The sequence below is a fragment of the Erinaceus europaeus genome, chromosome 6, assembly GCF_950295315.1.
Source record: "Erinaceus europaeus chromosome 6, mEriEur2.1, whole genome shotgun sequence".
NCBI classification, from domain to species: domain Eukaryota; kingdom Metazoa; phylum Chordata; class Mammalia; order Eulipotyphla; family Erinaceidae; genus Erinaceus; species Erinaceus europaeus.
The window spans coordinates 57,262,035-57,282,520 of record NC_080167.1 but is presented as its reverse complement, the minus strand read 5'-3'; the positions used below and the strand labels follow the sequence as shown (position 1 = coordinate 57,282,520).

Genomic DNA, 20,486 nt, shown 5'->3' with positions numbered 1-20,486 from the left:
TAGAATCTGGAAGATATGGAACAATTCCTAGAAACCTATGCACTTCCAAAACTGAACCAAGAAGAACTACAAAATCTAAATGCACCAATCACAGACAAAGATATTGAAACCTTTATTAAGAATCTCCCCAACAACAAAAGTCCTAGACCAGATGGCTTCACAAATGAATTCTACAAAACTTTCAGGAAACAGTTAGTACCCATACTTCTTAAGCTTTTCCATATGATCGAAGAAACAGGAATACTCCCTTCCACCTTCTATGAAGCCAACATCATCCTGATACCAAAAGCTGATAGGGACAGAACAAAAAAGGAAAACTACAGACCAATATCGCTGATGAACATAGATGCCAAAATATTAAACAAGATCTTGGCCAACTGGATACAGCAACATATCAAAAAGATTGTTCATCATGACCAAGTGGGATTCATCCAGGAAAGCAAGGCTGGTTCAACATCTGTAAGTCAATCAATGTCATTCACCACATCAATAAAAGCAAAGCCAAAAACGACATGATTATCTCAGTAGATGCAGAGAAAGCCTTTGACAAAATACAATACCCATTCATGCTCAAAACTCTACAAAAATGGGAATAGATGGGAAATTCCTCAAGATAGTGGAGTCTATATATAGGAAATCTACAGCCAACATCATACTCAATGGACAGAAGCTGAAAGCATTCCCCCTCAGATCGGGGACTAGACAGGGCTGTCCATTGTCACCGTTACTCTTCAACATAGTATTGGAAGTTCTTGCCATAGCAATCAGACAAGAGAAAGAAATCAAAGGAATACAGATTGGAAGGGAAGAAGTCAACCTCTCACTTTTTGCAGATGATACGATAGTATACATAGAAAAACCTAAAGAATCCAACAGAAAATTACTGGAAGTTATTAGGCAATATAGCAAGGTATCAGGCTACAAAATCAATGTACAAGAATCAGTGGCATTTCTTTATGCAAACACTAAATCTGAAGAAGAAGACATCCAGAAATCCCTCCCATTTACTGTTTCAGCATAATCAATCAAATACCTAGGAATAAAGTTGACCAAAGAAGTGAAAGACTTATATACTGACAACTATGAGTCGCTACTCAAGGAAATAGAAACTGATACCAAGAAATGGAAAGATATCCCATGCTCATGGATTGGAAGAATACATATCATCAAAATGAATATTCTCCCCAGAGCCATATACGAATGTAATGCAATACCCATCAAAGTTCCACCAAGCTTCTTTAAGAGAATAGAACAAAAACTACAATCATTTATCTGGAACATGAACACACCTAGAATTGCCAAAACCATATTAAGGAAAAGAAACAGAAATGGAGGCATCACACTCCCAGACCTTAAACTATATTATAAAGCCATCATCATCAAAACAGCATGGTACTGGAACAAAAATAGGACACAGACCAGTGGAACAGAATTCAAAGCCCAGAAATAAATCCCCACACCTATGGACATCTAATCTTTGATAAGGGGGCCCAAAGCATTAAATGGAAAAAGGAGGCTCTCTTCAATAAATGGTGCTGGGAAAACTGGGTTGTAACATGCAGAAGAATGAAATTGAACCACTTTATCTCACCAGAAACAAAAATCATCTCCAAATGGATCAAGGACCTAGATGTCAGACCAGAAACAATCAAATACTTAGAGGAAAACATTGGTAAAACATTTCCCCACCTACACCTCAAGGACATCTTTGATGAATCAAACCCAACTGCAAGGAAGACTAAAGCAGAAACAAACCAATGGGACTACATCAAATTGAAAAGCTTCTGCACATCCAAAGAAACTATTAAACAAACAAAGAGACCCCTCACAGAATGGGAGAAGATCTTCACATGCCATACATCAGACAAGAAACTAATCACCAAAATATATAAAGAGCTCAGCAAACTGAGCACCAAAAAAGCAAATGACCCTATCCAAAAATGGGCAGAGGATATGAACAGAACATTCACCTCAGAGGAGATCCAAAAGGCTAACAAACATATGAAAAACTGCTCTAGGTCACTGATTGTCAGAGAAATGCAAATTAAGACAACACTGAGATACCACCTCACTCCTGTAAGAATGGCATACATCAAAAAGGACAGCAGCAACAAATGCTGGAGAGGTTGTGGGGACAGAGGAACCCTTTACATTGCTGGTGGGAATGTAAATTGGTCCAGCCTCTATGGAGAGCAGTCTGGAAAACTCTCACAAGGCTAGACATGGACCTTCCATATGATCCTGTAATTCCTCTCCTGGGGTTATATCCCAAGGACTCCATAACACCAAACCAAAAAGAGGTGTGTACTCCTATGTTCATAGCAGCACAATCCATAATAGCTAAAACCTGGAAGCAACCCAGGTGCCCAACAACAGATGAGTGGCTGAGAAAGCTGTGGTATATATACACAATGGAATACTATGCAGCTATCAAGAACAATGAACCCACCTTCTCTGACCCATCTTGGACAAAGCTAGAAGGAATTATGTTAAGTGAGCTAAGTCAGAAAGATAAAGATGAGTATGGGATGATCCCACTCATCAACAGAAGTTGAGAAAGAAGAACTGAAAGGGAAACTAAAAGCAGGACCTGACCAAATTGTAAGTAGGGCACCAAAGTAAAACCTCTGTGGTGAGGGGTAGACATGCAGCTTCCTGGGCCAGTGGAGGGTGGGAGTGGGTGGGAGGGATAGGTCACAGTCTTTTGGTGGTGGGAATAGTGTTTATGTACACTCCTAGCAAAATGTAGACATATAAATCACTAGTTAATTAATTTGAGAGGGGGAAAATCAATTGTATGTCTCAAAGTTTTTCAAAACACAAACTGAATCTTTTTAATATATAGGCTGTGTATTTGATATGCGGACTCTCTCAAAAGCCTAGACCAAGTAGATCAGAAGCATCCAATATATACTCAGCTATATACAAGATACTGGGTACTCTACAGCAAACCATAACAAAAGGACTTTTCAAAGTTAACCCAATTACCAAATAATGTGATGATAACATTAACTGTCGATTGTCTTTTTGAACCCTAAGACAGCAGGAACCTCACATCTCCACTATAGAGCCCCTACTTCCCCCAGTCCTGGAACCCTTGGATAGGGCCCACTTTCCCGTATGCCTCTCCCAATCCATATCAAATAATATTGCATCCGCCGATCACAACCTAACCAACGCAACGATTGCCACCTCAACATGCTTCACTTCAGACTGTGTCCAGAGACTTCACATGTGGAATGACAACACTTCAGCTTCATTACTCGGGTGAGACCTTTCCTTTCATAGTATACTCTAATTTCATCTCAGGTGGTTTACTTTCTAACAAAATCCCAAAACCTAGATATACACCAGTTTCTGTGAGAGAGAGCATATCTTCACACGTATCTATAAATTACTGCAAAATATATACCTGAAAGCAGAAGTACACTAGAGTTTGCAGTACCTCCCTAACACTTCCTCTCCACTATTCCAAGCTTTGGGTCCATAATTGCTCAACAATTTGTTTGGCTTCGTATGTTACCTCTCTTTTCAGTCACCAGGTTCCAGATGCCATCAGGATGCTGGCCAGGCTTCCCTGGATTGAAGACCCCACCAATGTGTCCTGGAGCTCTGCTTCCCCAGAGACACACCCTACTAGGGAAACAGAGAGGCAGACTGGGAGTATGGACCAACCAGTCAACGCCCATGTTCAGTGGGGAAGCAATTACAGAAGACAGACCTTCTACCTTCTGCAACCCTCAATGACCCTGGGTCCATGCTCCCAGAGGGATGGAGAATGGGAAAGCTATCAGGGGAGGGGGTGGGATATGGAGATTGGGTGGTGGGAATTGTGTGGATTTGTACTCCTCCTACGCTATGGTTTTGTTAATTAATCCTTTCTTAAATAAAAAAAAAGAAAAATAGAGTTAGTCAAGTAAAATTAGAGTTACATAATAGACCTACAAGTTTCATGCTACCGACTTAGCTGATCCTTCTACTGAAATATCAGTCTGCCTCTTTTCTACAAAAATCTTACCTATTATTCAAATTTTGGATTAAGCATCATTATTCTGATGGTATGGGGGGAGCCTTCTTACAATTCTAGCTTTGTTTAGATGTCTTCTACTGTCCTCAGTTCTGTTCTGCCCTGTTTTAAAGTTTTGATTTCTGCCACCCACCAGATCCTGGCATGTAGTTGTTCTCTTAGTGAAACAGCAGTAAATCATGGCCAGTAGACATTTCTTATTGTAAAATGTCTAATACAGTCATACATGTTTGCTTACTGTGTAACATGTGAATGCTCCAGGAGCCCATTATGAACCATGGGATCGGAATCCCAAATATATTAGTGCAGAGATAGTTCATTCCTCTAAGAGGGGATTCCTGAGCTGGGGTTTCTAACAAGAAGTGGGCAGAGAGAGAATTACATAGGACTAGAGCACAAAAGGGAGGTAGGTATAGGTCAGACAGAGAGATGTCATAGATGTCACAGGTGAGAGCTGTGATGAGTCAGTTTTCAAAGTTATGTGTGTGCTTCTCATAAGGCTAGGCTACATCACTTTGTTCCATCAGTGAAAACTCTACAGATCAAAAGAAAGCTCAGAAATATGCTGGATAACAAAGTAAAATTATTCATCTGAATATTTAAATTGTAACATTTGGGGTCAAAAATGATAGGAGAAAAGCCAAAAACTCCCATAATTTCCAATGAATCAACAAAATATAGAATATGTCCTGTCTGCAAAAAAAAACTTTGCAGTAATTCCTGTGGACTGATTTTCACATATTTTACTAAAATAGTTCAAGACATAGAACAGAGATAAGGCTTTTGAGTTTCCTGCCTTTGTTGAGTCAATGGAAAACTGTACATGGAGACTTAGGCACTGTCTTGAGCAACATTAATAACTAGAATGTTGTTTTTAGGGAGCCCGAAGACCTCATCTGTGGAGGTAAGGACCAATGTGTGGGTTCAGAATAAGATGTTAATGGAGATAGGAGAGGAAGACAGAGGGGGAGAGAAAGATAGACACCTGCAGACCTGCTTGACTGCCTGTGAAGCGACCACCTCCCCCCTGCAGGTGGGGAGCCGAGGGCTCGAACCGGGATCCTTATGCTAGTCTTTGCACTTTGCACCATATGCGCTTAACCCGCTGTGCTACCGTCCAACTCCCCAGTTTACTTAACTTAGATAATCAAAGCAGAGTCTAAGAAGTAGAAAGTGTTTGCTTTATCTGCAAGCTGGTTAGAAATGCAAGGCAGTGCTGTGCTCCACCCTAGACCTGAAGAATTGTTACACCAGAAAATGTCTTTTTACAAGATTCCTTCCTCCTAAATGATCCTGAGGCTCCTTAAGATTCATGAAGCACTGGATCTGATGACTCCTCAACCTAACTTTGCATGGGGATCACCTGGGTTTTAACCATTACTAGTTCTTGGATCTCAGCACTGAAGTTTCAGATTTAATCATATGGAAAACAACTTGAACCACAGAGAACCACTACTCCAGAGAAAATTTTGAGAGAAATTCTTATTTCTAGAGTATTAAAAACATCCTAAAGTAAACCAAATTGTACTATTACGGTACAACACACTCTTTGTACAGAGCTAGCTTTACCATGAAAAGTGGTCACCTAATATATAAAGAGCTTGCCAATTCAACAACAAGAAAACAAATAACCCCATCCAAAAATGGGAAGAGGACATGGACAGAATATTCACCATAGAAGATATCCACAAGTCCGAGAAACAAAGGAAAAAATGTTCCAAGTCTTTGTCAGAGAAATGCAAATCAAGACAACAATGAGATACCACTTCACTCCTGTGAGAATGTCATACATCAGAAAAGGTAACAACAGCAAATGCTTGAGATGTTGTGGGGTCAAAGGAACCCTTCTGTACTGCTGGTGGGAATGTCAATTGGTCCAACGTCTGTGGAGAACAGTCTGGAGAACTCTCAGAAGGCTAGAAATGGATCTGCCCTATGATTCTGCGATTCCTCTCCTGGGGATATATCCTAAGGAACCCAGCACAACCATCCAAAAAGATCTGTGTACACATATGTTCTTAGCAGCACAATTTGTAATAGCCAAAACCTGGAAGCAACCAGGTGAGTTGCAACCAGAAGATGAGTGGTATATATATATATATATATATATATATATATATATATATATATATATATATATATATATTATTCAGCTAAGAAAAATGGTGATGTCACCGTTTTCAGCCGATCTTGGATGGACCTTGAAAAATTCATGTTAAATATAATAAGTCAGGAACAGAAGGATGAATATGGGATGATCTCACTCTCAGATTAGAAGAGCAAATACAAGTAGAACCTGAACTGGAATTGGCATATTGCACCAAAGTAAAAGACTCTGGGATGGGTTGGGGGAGAATACAAGTCCAAAAAGGATGACAGAGGACCTAGTGGGGGTTGTATTGTTATGTGGAAAACTGGGGAATGTTATGCATGTACAAACTATTGTATTTACTGTTGAATGTAAAACATTAATTCCCCAATAAAGAAATAAAAAAATGAAAAAATGTCATCACACAAGGAAAAGATAAAACAAATGTCACAATAATTTATAGATTTAGAAGCATAAAGTGATAGTCAATAGCCTGTCCAAAGGAAATAACAGCACCCTTTGTGGATAACAATGAGCTGTGCTGAAGAAGTAGATGAAAAATATAGCAAGGAAGTGAGGCTACTTTGATGATTTATGTATTAAAGTCAAACATAATCTGAATGAATGACAATGAAATAGTAGATTCCTGAAGTGGCAATTCAGACTAGAAAGTAATAAAAATATAACTGTAAATAATAAATAATAATAAAAATATAACTGTTCTGGGAGTCAGGTGGTAGCGCAGCGAGTTAAGCTCACGTGGCACGAAGCGCAAGGACTGGCATTAGGATCCTGGTTTGAGCCCCTGGCTCCCACCTAACTTTAGCTACTTCAGCATCTGTGTGATAGAGGTACTACCTCGTGACTCAAGAATCTGGCCCTACAGAGTACAGTTTCAGTGGAATTCCTCACAGTGAAAGAAATGGCACCAGTACTGCCTGCACAAACCAGTAACACTGTTGGGAACACAGGTAGGTACTTTAAATATTAGCAGCACTAAAGAACTTACATGTTCAACATTTTTTTTTTTTTTTTTTGCCTTCAAGGTTATCGCTAGAGCTTAGTGTCTGCACTACAAATCCACTGCTCCTGGAAGGCCTTTTTTCCCCTAATTTTTGTTGCCCTTGTTATTATTATTATTATTGTTATTACTGCTGCTGTTGTTGGATAGGACAAACAGAAATTGGGAGAGGAGGGTAAGAGGGAGGGAGAGAAAGACATTTGCAGACCTGCTTCACTGCTTGTAAAGTGACCCCCTCTACAGGTGGGGAGCCGAGGGCTTGAACTGTGATCCTTATGCTGGTCTTTGAGCTTTGACCCACTGTGCTACCACCCAGCTCCTAACATTTTAAAAAAATATTTATTTTCTGTTTTGTTGCCTGTGTTGTTTTTTATTGTTGTTGTAGTTATTGTTGTTGTTCCTGATGTTGTCATTGTTAGATAGGACAGAGAGAAATGGAGAGAGGAGGGGAAGACAGAGAGGGGGAGAGAAAGATAGACACCTGCAGACCTTCTTCACTGCCTATGAAGCGACCCCTTCCCCCTGCAGGTGGGGAGCCTGGGCTCAAACTGGGATTCTTAAACCGGCTCTTGCACTTCACACCACGTGCACTTAACCCACTGCGCTACCGTCCGACTCCCCCATTTTTTAATTAGCTTTTTATTTTTTATTTTTTTGCCCCAGAGTTATCGCTGGGGTTTGGTGCCTGTACCACGAATCCGCTGCTCCTAGAGGCTATTTTTTTTCCCTTTTGTTGCCCTTGTTTTATCTTTGTTGCGGTTATTATCATTGTTGTTATTGATGTTGTTGTTACTGGATAGGACAGAGAGAAATGGAGGGGGAGAGGAAGACAGAGGGGGAGAGGAAGACAGACATCTGGAGACCTGTTAAACTGCTTGTGAAGTCACCCCCCCCTGCAGGGCTCGAACCAGGATCCTTGTGCTGGTCCTAGCTCTTTATGCCATGTGCACTTTTTAATTAGCTTTTTCAAAGGCAAGAACATTTAAAAGAACCAAGAGAGAATGCAATTTTTGATTCTCCAATCAATCTCAACAAACTATACATAATAAAATTCACAGAATTTTAGACCTTAAAATAAATTTGATACTTGTAGGGTAGCAGAGTGGAATAATTCAATTTGCTAAATTGAGTTGAATCTGGTTGTTGATATTATTTCACCATGGAAAGACACCACCATCTCTTTAAGCTGCAAACTTCTTTGTAGCCCCTGAATATAATTTTGCCTACTCTGCATCCTGAAGCTATTTGCATTTTTATTATTTAAGTGGTGACTGCCATTTGGAGGCAACCTAATCAAAAACGAAAAAAAAAAAAAACACACCAAAAAACTAAGACACATTGAGGCCATCCTTTAAAGCATCAAGCACAGTTTAAAAAATAAAACAAAATAGTGGTAGAGATTGAACCCAGGGTCTAGTGCTGGCTTGATGTTGTGAGCATCTCCCAGATCTACTAAGAGTTGCTTAGAGAGAGACGCACAAAGTGGAGACAACACTGCCCTGTTTTACCATTTATGGAGTTGCTCCTGTGCTGGGCATGGTGCTCCCACTGGCTCCAGGACTCAACCCAGAGCTTTGTATATGGTAGGGTTCACAGTACAGATTGCAGAGGAGGACCTAGTGTGGGTGGTATTGTTATGTGGAAATGGTATGCATGTACAAACTATTGTATTTTACTGTTGACTGTAAACCATTAAACCCCCCCCCCAATAAAGAAGTTAAAAAAAAAAAAAGAAAGAAAATCTTCAAAGTTATATGATGTCTCACCGCCCTAAACAGAACTAAGGGTTTATTATCCTCGGGATAATTGCTAACAGTTTAGAAAATCACTTCCCAAAGTATATGCTGTAAAACATTATTTCCAAGAGATATTACTTGTAAAAATGCTTTATGAACATATGAGGATAAATACCCAGTAGAAAGTCTTTATAACCACTTTGATTTCTTTAAAATACATGTTGTATGGAAGCAGAGAATTTTTCAATATCTGCTCACCTCCATAGTGTCAAACCTGCAATTGGGATTTATGATTCCCTAGCATTGAGGGAGAATGAATAAATGAATGAATGTTCACTAAAAATTTGAATTGTTCTCCAGTAAAGAAACCATTCAATATTTCTTCACCTGAGGCAAATCACACCACATTGATCACAGGTATTTTTAAAAACATTTTCTGTTAAGGCATTTTAGACAAAAAGAGAAATAAAAAAAAAGTCTCAGAGAACAAAGTAACAAGCACACTTGAAACCACTAGTCTCTTGGGCACCTTTCTACTGCCCAATCAATATCCTTCTACATCCCTCCTTTATAATGACAGCACTCCGACAACAGGGTTTCTGTTCACATGACACCAACAGTCACAAGCTGAGGGACTGCTTAAATTCATTTAGGTACTAAGATACAAACCCATTTACATTTAGTGTATGTCTTGCCAGTGGCCATCTTTAAAGCTATCTACTTACTGCACTAATCTCAAAATGAGTAAGAAATTTATGGTAAAAAACATGATGACAGAGAACTGAAAGAATAATGAAGGTCGTGAAAAAGATGAAGCAATTTTTCTGTCAAAAAGATACAAAACCCAAAGATGATGTGCCGTCTGCATCTGTGTATAATAGTGACCTAAGAAAACACAGAAAGTTTTGCTACCCTACCTCAACTGAAGTAAGAACTATTTTCTCTCTAAACTGTAAAGGAAAACACTCATATTGACATACTGAATTTTGACTTATAAACTCATCTGGGAGATGCAAAAGGAAAACAGCCTCCAGATCAATGTCACAGTGTGGCTACATTCACTTCAGAGTTGCTCTAAAGAAAAGGATACTCATTCTGGAGATGAAAAAATAATTGCTAATAAAAAGTTCTTCTGTCAATATTCAGTGTACAGTGAGAGAAAGCATATGAGAGCTAACATGATTGAATAGAAAAAGAACTTTCTCAAAAGAATCAACAACTTTCCTAGGTCTTAGGTAAAATGCTTCCTTCTCAGATTTTTAAGTACTATTATAGCCAGATTATTTTTGAATTTTCTTAGAAAACTTTACTATGTTAATAATATGATATCTGCAAAAAACTGTTCCTTCATATAAAAATAAGAGATTCAGTACTGTATTTTATATCGCTGTATTTCTGAATTTCATTTGTAAAGGACAGTGGATATGGAAGGTAATGGAGAACACAGTTTAACCCGATACCTGCACTGTGTGGATGATCAGCCATATCAACAACTAACCAACACTGGTGCATCAAAGCAGAGCAGTGTCAAACTTTCACTTTATAGCTGGTCACTGGTGCGACCTAGTTTTATTTATTTATTCTATTAATTAATTTGTTATTTTTTACTTATTCATTTTTTACAAGGGGGTTTGGTTAATGGTTTGCAGTACATGGGTGAAATTTCTCACCTCCCCATGACAGATGTCTGTAAAACAGTCTCATACCTTAGGGCCGTTTCTGCCATCATGTACCAGGGCCCGCACCCCACCCCACCCCCCAACCCTAACCTCTCTTCCTCTCCTCCCTCCCCAGAGTCTTTTGCTCTGGTGCAATACACCAAAACCAGCCTAAGTTAGACTTTGTGTTCCCCCTTTCTGTTTTATTGTTTGTTAAGTTCTGCCTATAACTGAGATCATCTCATATTCATCCTTTTCTTTCTGGCTTATGTCACTTCAGGATTCCTAAAAGTTCCATCTAAGATAAGGTAAAGAAGGTAGGTGTCATCTATTCTTCCAGGTAAATACAAAGGTTAACATTTTGTTTCACTATTGACCCTGCCACTTTTCATGCTAACACACTCAATTCTTCACATGCTAAATTCCTGCAAGAAGTGAGATGTAATCCACAACTCCTTTCTCTTGTTTAAATGGATAAAAGCATTAAGCAGCTAAACATTTTTTATGAAAGGAAAGTGTCAATTCTTACCTCCATTATCTTTTAGATGTAGTGCTATCTTGGTATCATCTGAAATGGAAATTTAAAGTTATTATTAGCAGAAAAAATATTAAAGGAGCATAAATATCTTAATTAACTGTTGCCTACTAATGGCCCAACTGTAACATGAATAGGTCTTGATATTTTACTGGGTTAATTTCTAGATCAGGTCCTGGTAGTATTAAAACTGATGTATTAAAATTTCTTACTGATAATGAAAAGACAGGGATTCAGTAATGTAAATGATTCTACCTCCCCATCCCTGACCCCCACCTGCTGGGGCTTCACTGTTCTGGGTTAGCTTTTTTTTTTTTTTTTTTTCAGATAGTGGTGCTATTCAGAAAAAAAGAGTTAAATTCTGGCTAATATGCCTTCATCTACTATGAGTGAAGCTCAGTCATTAAGTTTTTTAATATTTTTGCCTTCCATGGTAGAGAAATGTTTTTTCAAGGCAATCTCATGACATATACAACCCTCTATGGGTTACAGACCAACACATTCCAGGGTTTATTGAGACAGATATTAGGGAATTATTTCCTTATAGGATTATCTGTTTTCAGAATTCAGTATCAGCAGATATTTCCTATTAATTTGCCTTTCTACCTTGAGACTGAAGTGCTGTGTTCAATTACTGCAAAGTTTAGTTATATGAAAGGAAGTCTCTGTTTCTTTCCTATGGAGGAAAGACACCAGAGCCACTGCTTAGAGTTAAGTCTCAATCAAAGGCACAGTCCACTGAAAGGATCCCAATACCTAATTCCATCCAATAATCATTTTGCCTCCCCCCCTTTAAAAATACAGTTTGTGAAAGAATAGCTTCCCTTCTAGGGAGCTACTCCACTGTAAGTCAACAAAGAGACTCTCTGAGACCAAAGCAAGAGACTCTCTGGGTCACCTTCTGTGGGTAGGCTGGTGGGCAGCTGGGAGGTGGCTGCTCTCCTGGTGGTTGTTAGCACCCTGAAGCGTGTGCTTGTTGCTTGCATGGTTGTGGTGGTTTGAGAAGAACTTTCCACTGGCTCTGTGTTCTCACACATTTTCTCTTTTGACTAAGAGGAGAAACAAAAGGGACAACCGTTTAAGAGTGGTCCTATAGGCAGTTACAAAAATCACTTCCAAGAAGTTGGGCTCCAGAGCATAAAAGGTTCTCCAGTTACAGTAAAAGGTAAATTGTTTTCATATAAGATGAGATTTATACACTTCATTGATTTATAAGACACGAGATAGGAAAGATGAAATGAATGTAACAAAGCCATTCCTTCTTCAGATATTTGGATTACATCATTTCCTGCTATTAATATTTAATATTACAGTTATTTTGCATTACATCTTAGACCAATACATTTGTCAAAGTGACAATGTTAAAAGGAAAAAAATTCCTATATAACTGTGAATAGAGGTAAGTTAAATCAATGCTTGAGTATGTGAGGAAAGAACACATTCCCTTCATGTAATAATAAATTATGTTTTTTTTTTTCTAAGAAAAAGCCTGGTAACTGCTCTGTACTTACTGTTTTAGAAGTAAGCCACCTCAAGTTGAGTAGATAGTTAACATTTTGCTTTCTGTTATGAAATACTCAAAGCATCCCAGGCAAAGGACCAGGTGCTAATAGCTAATCATCTAGCTATTGAGCTGTCCCTAGCAAAGCTAGACTGAGAAAACCAGGAAAAGAAAAAAGTCTGTGGCTTTCATCAGTAATAACCTCCCAAATACAAACATTTATGGATTAGAAGCTGAAATGCCTTCCCACCTTTGTGTACTTCAAAAGGGGCCTTCTCTGATAGCATTTAAGAAGGTTATGATTCTGCTATGACTGCATCTCTGCCTTCCTTAAACTTGTATCATTAGTGAAATATGATGCACTTGACTGCTTGGCTATGACACAGGCTTATTTCCCACAGTTAAGTCTGGTAGCAGAGGCTTCTTGAAGTCCAGTGACCCTGAGCTCCTGCATCTCCTTGGCTGTCATGATCCCATTCGTGCTCTTTTCCTTGACACCACTTCACCTGTTGTCACCAGAGCCTGGGCATTATCTGTGTGGGCAGTGTTTTAGCTCTGAAACCACAGCTCATTTACCTTATTTTCAGTCTCTTCTTGTCCCTGCTGACTCAAGTTCTTCTTACCCCAGGACTATAAAGAAAGCCCAACCAGTGGTCTGGGAGGTGGTGCAGCGGATAAAGCATTGGACTCTCAAGCATGAAGTCCGGAGTTCAGTCCCTGACAGCACATGTACCAGAGTGGTATCTAGTTCTTTATCTCTCTCTCTCTCCCTCTCCTTCTCCCTCTCCTATATTCTTCATGAATAAAAAAAAATCTTAAAAAAAGAAAAGAAAGCCCAACCACAATAACTGCCTTTCCCCCCATCAATTCACACACACACACACCCTTTATTTAATACTTCCAAGCATTTTCCTTGTTCTTTGTTTGTAAGAACTCTTATAAACAAATTTATTTTTTCCAATAAGAGAAGAAGAAGCAGGAGGAGGAAGGGGAGGAGGGGAGCAGGAGAGGGAGGGAGAGGGAGAGGGAGAGGCAGAAGAATAGATAAAAAGAAAAAGAAGGAAAATTTCAATGTCGATAGTTTTGTAATGTGGGCACTAAGCCCCACCGATAACCCTGGTGGCCAAGAAAAAAATAAAATAAAATAGAAAGCCTAAACAAGTCCAGTATAAGGGCTGGGGAGACAGCATAATGGCTCTACAAAAGGTTTTCATGCCTGAGGCTCTGAGTTGACAGGTTCAATCCCCATAAGCACCACCATAAAACAGAGCTGAGCTGTCCTCTGGTTTCTATCTGTGTATTTCCCTATATATCTCTTTTTAATTAAAACAACTTAATTACTATATCTTTTTAAAGTACAATATAGTTTTTTAAAAACACTTTTCCTTCCTCTTTTTTTCAGATGCATCCTGGTATTGTCCTACTTTTCTTCCCATTTCCATTTTCATAGTTCCAGAAAGATATGTCTACCCCATATTCTCAGACTTCTACTTTCTGTAATGTAGTATTTGCCTAATCCAACTTAACTGAAATTTCTCATACCCGTAGTTTGCAAGGCCTTACCTAGTGACTCCCATGACAGTCACTGGGAGCTTATCAGCAATGGGCACAGTTGCCCACACTCTAGTTTTGGGTTCTATGACACACACTGGAGTCTATTTTATGAACTTCTTCCATCAGCTTCTCAATTTTCTTCTAAATGTTGGCAGTTCTTATGGCTCTTTTAGAAACAATTCATATAATTTTTAGTAATGATTTGATAATGGTTTAAAATAATTTAAAATTACAGGGGTATAGTTCTCCACCACAATCATTACATTCTGGGACTCACCCCACCCTCAAAACTACTACAGTTCTCATAAAGTGACAGAGACAAGTTTGCACCTCCTCCTCTTTCTTCTTTCCTTCCTTCCTTCCTTCCTTCCTTCCTTCCTTCCTTCCTTCCTTCCTTCCTTTTTCCTTTCTTTCTTTCTTTCTTCCTTTTTTTTTCTTTTGACAAGTCCCCGTCTCAGTTCTTTACATTTCATATGTGAGAGAGATCACCTGGTAGTTGTCTTTCACCTCCTTACTTACTTTGCTGAGTTGTGGATCATTTCTGTCACAATCTGCATCCTTATTAGCAGCCTATGTCCACACCCATGGCTTCAATTCTTAAACTCAGGTGAATTATTCACAAATATCTCTAGTCCAAAAATTTCCCTTGGATTGTAGTCCCAAATATCCATCTACTTGAATTAACAGATGCATGTGGGTGTCACAGGCAACTCAAACTTGCCACATTATTGTTCTCCTGTGCTTCTATTCCCAAGGCACAGTTATTACCAGCCACTCTAATGTGAGAACAAAACCCTGGACTTACTTAGCTTATTGCAGTAAAGGCAAACTAAAGACTTTAAATTGTCCCTCTGTAACAAAACAAATGCATTCTGGAAAAAAAAGATAAACCTTAAAGAATTTCTGGGATTTCAAGAAGTAAAAACGTTTCCTAGGGGCGAGTCCTAATATCTTTTCCAAAAAACAAAGAAAAAGCTGTAATGTTGTGAAAAGAATCGGAGTATACATTAACCAACCTAGGAAAGCATGGTTGAGTTGGGAGATAACTCAGTCTCCTAGAGCACTCCTTGCACCTAAAGCCCCAGAGACTGCACGCTCAACCCCCAGCACCGCCTATACTGACTGACTGCTAGAGAACTCTGTCCCCTCCCTTCTCTCTCCTCACTCCCTCCCTCACCTTTCATTTTCTCTCTCTTTTAATTTTTTAAAAATTATCTTTACTTATTTATTTATTGGATATAGACAGCCAGAAATCAAGAGGGAAGTGGGTGACAGACACCTACAGTACTGCTTTACCACTCACAAGCTTTCCCCCTACAGGTGGGAGTGGAGGTTTAAACCCAGGTCCTTGCGTATAGTAACCTGTGCACTCAACCAGGTGCGCCACCACCCGCCTCCCCCCTCATTCTCTCTTAATAAAGCTTAAAATATAAAAAGTGCATTATTTGTTTTAAAAGGGTGATATGCCCTGGCAGAAAATATTAAAAATCAAAATTGCTCTATGGAGATCAACCATTGTGTGAGAATTACAGGGGTCAAATCTGCAGCTCCACCCCATGTGAAGTCAGGGACATGGTATCTATTCCTAAAGACCCTTATATTTCCATCACCAAAGTGTTCTGGTGGAAAGCACCTCCAGTTTTGGTCCTAGGGAAATGTGCATTTCTAATTAAATGTTGCACACACATCCCATACACAGAAAGAGAAAGAAGACTGTGCAGAGCCAGCAAAAGCAACAACCAATATATTTAGATCACATCAAAATTTAGATATTGGAATAATACATGGAATATATGAAAAACATACACAAAATATTTAAATAAATGGAAATAAAATAACATAGAAACAGATAATAAAAATGACTTGGTAGAAGACAACAAGTTAGATTTTTAAGAATAAAGTGCATATTTATCAAAATTATTACCCCTACTGAGTAGGTTAAGTAGCAGATAAGACAAGATCAATGGAGAATAGAGCTAAAGAAATCCCCCAGATTGCAGCATAGAGAAATAAGAAATTCAATTCTTGAGTGGGATAGAAAGCATAATGATCATGCAAAGATTTTCATGCCTGAGGTCCTGAGGTCCTAGGTTCAATTCCCCATACCACCATTAGCCAGAGCTGAGCAGTATGGTAAAAACTATATAAATAATAATAATAATAATAATAATACCATAAAAGAGAGACTGAGAGACAACAAAGAAGTGATAAGAAGATATAGCCTATTTTCAGAGGTGAAAATAAAGAGAATAGAGAAAGATTAAACAGTACAAACCTGACAGCCAGCCAGAAAGTATAATATTTACTGAGAACATGTAGTGCACTGGCAAAGAGCTCATGTACTATTCCATAAAAATTTTCAACTGGGGAGTTGGGCAGTAGCACAGTGAGTTAAGTGCAGGTGGCGCAAAGCACAAGGACCAGCATAAGGATCCTGGTTCCAGCCCTCAGCTCCCCACCTCAAGAGGAGTCGCTTAACAAGTGGTGAAGCAGGTCTGCAGGTGTCTATTTCTCTCTACCCCTCTCTGTCTTCCCCTCCTCTTGCCATTTCTCTCTGTCCTATCCAACATCGATGAAATCAATAACAACAACAATAAAACAAGGGCAACAAAAGGGAATAAATATTTTTTTAAAAATTTCAACTGATTTTGAAGAATTCTCTGACAAACAACACTTCAATTAGAAGTAAAATATTCAAAGTAAAGTTTAAAAATATTTATAATTTGGATGTAGCATCTAACTCCTAGCGGTCTAATAACAATATTAACAATACTGATTATACACCTTAAAAAACTATATATAGTTGTGGTGACGCTATATGCCCTGACACAGTGGTGACGTCAGCCTTGGTGACAGAAGGCTGACAGAGTGTGCAGTGATCTGCGCAGGCGCATGGAGGACTATAGGTGAATCCAGTCTGCTGGTGTGCAAAGCACTGTGGGTAGGCTGAACAGACTTAAAAGGACAGCAGCCGGAACTCTGGGTGCTCTTTGGCTGCGGCTTCTTCTCCTGGTCAGATGCCTCTCAGCGGAGGTGCCCCAGGCATCCATCCGCTATGTCTACTTCTCCTGGGAACTGAGCACGTGTGACTCTGCTAGCCGGTAAACTTTTAGACCCCTCTACAGCCATGAGCAACCTTTACCAAAGCTTATAATTGTTTATCTTATGGGACTAAACTTTGATAACCATATTCAGACTTTATGGACCTAGCGTATGCTTAACCCTTGATGATAATTGCTTATTTTGCCTTTTACCTGTTTCACCCTAATAAACCGTGTATTGATTAAACCAGTTCCCAGCTCCCGCTGAGAATTCTTCTATATGCACCACAAGCAGCCCCAACCCCCAAACCTCATTTTAAGTTAATTTACTACATATAGTTTTATTTATTTATATACACATGTACTTATTTATATAAAATATTTATTTATTTATTTACATATATAAATGAAGGTTAAAACTAACAAATCAGTAAAGGTGTCTGTACGCGAAATTAAAACGTCCTATAAATTGAAAAATTTCTTTACTATTTTTTTAAAATTCTATCACCAGGGTTTTAGCACTCCAAGTTGACTTTTACAAAAAGAGAGCCAGACAGAGAGAGAGAGCAAAGCAAAACACCACAATGCCAAAAATGTTTTCCAGTGCAGTGGGAGGCTGGGCTCAAACACAAGTGACTCCCATGGCAAACCAGATGCACTAATCAGGTGAGCTGTCTTGTTGACCCTGTGAGATTCCTTATCCAACTACACTAATAATAACAGTGTAATACTGGCCAAGGTACTAGAAGAGGAAAGCCTGGAAACTGATTCCTTTCCTCCTGGAAACCATATAAGAAAAAGGTAAATAAAAAAATAATGAAGAAGTAAATTGCTGAAAGGTTTTTCAATAAGGGTGAATTAACTCACGAAATTGAATTCCTACATTATACCACACATAGAAACCAATTCCAAGTGGAATCAAGAGATTATTTTTAAGTGCAAAGTTTTAAAAAAATTAGAAGAAAGTGGTAGTGGAACATGAATAGACACACTGACCAGTGGAATAGAATTGAGACCCTGGAAGTAAGCCCCCACACCTATGGACATCTAATCTTTGACAAAGGTGCTGCCCAGACTATTAAATGGGGAAAGCAGAGTCTTTTCAACAAATGGTGTTGGAAAAAATGGATTGAAACATGCAGAAGAATGAAACTGAACCACTATATTTCATCAAATACAAAAGAAACTTCCAAGTGGATCAAGGAACTGGATGTTAGACCAGAAACTATCAGATAATTAGAGGAAAATATTGACAGAACTCTTTTCCACATAAATTTTAAAGACATCTTCAGTGAAACGAATCCAATTACAAAGAAGACTAAGGCAAGCATAGACCTATGGGACTACATCAAGTTAAAAAGCTTCTGCACAGCAAAATAAACCACTACCCAAACCAAGAGACCCCTCACAGAATGGGAGAAGATGCCATACATCAGACAAAAGTCTAATAACCAAAATAAATAAAGAGCTTGCCAGACTCAACAACAAGAAAACAAACAACCCCATCCAAAAATGCGAAGAGGACATGGACAGAATATTCACCACAGAAGAGATCCAAAAGGCCGAGAAACAAAGGAAAGTCCAAGTCTCTGATTGTCAGAGAAATGCAAATCAAGACAACAATAAGATACCACTTCACTCCTGTGAGAATGTCATACATCAGAAAAGGTAACAACTGCAAATGCTTGAGACGTTATGGGGTCAAAGGAACCCTTCTGCACTGCTGGTGGGAATGTCAATTGGTCCAACGTCTCTGGAGAACAGTCTGGAGAACTCTCAGAAGGCTAGAAATGGACCTACCCTATGATCCTGCAATTCCTCTTCTGGGGATAGATCCTAAGGAACCCAACATATCCATCCAAAAAGGTCTGTGTATACATATGTTTTTTAGTGGCACAATTTGTAATAGCCAAAATCTGGAAGCAACCCAGGTGTCCAACAACAGATGAGTGGCTGAGCAAGTTGTGGTATATATATATATATACCACAACTTGCTCAGACACTCAGACACACACACACACACACACACACACACACACACACACACACATACACACTAAGGAATACTACTCAGCTATAAAAAATGGTGACTTCACCGTTTTTAGCTGATCTTGGATGGACCTTGAAAAATTCATGTTAAGTGAAATAAGTCAGAAACAGAAGGATGAATATGGGATGATCTCACTCTCAGGCAGAAGTTGAAAAACAAGATCAGAAAAGAAAACACAAGTAGAACCTGAAGTGGAATTGGCGTGTTGCACCAAAGTAAAAGACTCTGGGGTGTGTGTGTGGGAGAATACAGGTACAAAAAGGATGACAGAGGACCTAGTGGGGGTTGTATTGTTATGTGGAAAACTGGGAAATGTTATGCATGTACAAACTATTGTATTTTCTGTTGAATGTAAAACATTAATTCCCCAATAAAGAAATTAAAAAAAAAGAAGAAAGTAAGTGACATGTTTGGAGGAAGAGTCTTCTCACAGAAGATATGCAAACACATATAAATGAACATAAAGATTAATAGTTTGACATAGTGAATTGAGAACAGACGTTAAAAATTGAAGAGAAAGTGAAAAGGGAAACCAACATCAAGAAGATACACACAAATGGAGACACTGGCTAAAGCAGTAATAAAAATGAAAAGGTGAAAGAAGATAAACTTTCACTATTTATAGGTAGTGTGGCTGTCTAAGCAGAGAACCACCAAGTCCTGATATATACTTTTTAAACAATACTTTTTATGTTGACTGTGTTTAAAATCTATTATGTCTGCTACATATAATCCATGAAAACTCAGTTTCAAACAAAAGGGAAACATCATTGTCTTAATAAAAAAATAAGAAAAAGGTATGAGTAGCCATCTCACAGTAAAGAAAAAAAAAACACAAAAAAACACACAGACGCTCCAAAGTTGTGATAATGCATTAAATTTCATTTAAAAGATAATATTAACTATACTCATGGAAAATGAACTAGAACAGATGACTTTAAATAAATAATTAATTAGTTTTAATTTGTCAGAGCACTACTTAGCTCTTGCTTATAGTGGTGCTGGGGATTGAAGCTGGGACCTCAGAGCCTCAGGCATGAAGGTCATTTGCAGAACCATATTGCTGTCTCCCCAAGGGGTGGCCTTTCCCCTTTCCCTCCCTCCCTCCCTCCCTCCCTCCCTCCCTCCCTCCCTCCCTCTCTTTCTTTCTTTCTCTTCCTTCCTTCCTTCCTTCTTTTTCTTTACTTCTTTCTTTTTCTTCCTTCTCTTTCTTTCCCTCTTTCTTTCTTTCTTTCTTTCTTTCTTTCTTTCTTTCTTTCCCCCTTTCTCTCTCT

At 38.7% G+C, this 20,486-nt stretch overlaps 1 protein-coding gene across 1 annotated transcript in view; it reads right to left on the bottom strand.

The window, feature by feature from the left end:
* The window catches only part of PLXDC2 (plexin domain containing 2), a 410,079-nt gene that overhangs the window by 50,031 nt on the left and 339,562 nt on the right, over positions 1–20,486 (bottom strand). The window contains exons 11-12 of the mRNA XM_060192256.1: positions 11,965–12,115; positions 11,061–11,099 (exon numbers count right to left, since the gene is read on the bottom strand). Of these exons, the coding sequence (XP_060048239.1) occupies positions 11,061–11,099; positions 11,965–12,115 (190 nt within the window). The remainder of the gene's footprint in view (positions 1–11,060; positions 11,100–11,964; positions 12,116–20,486) is intronic.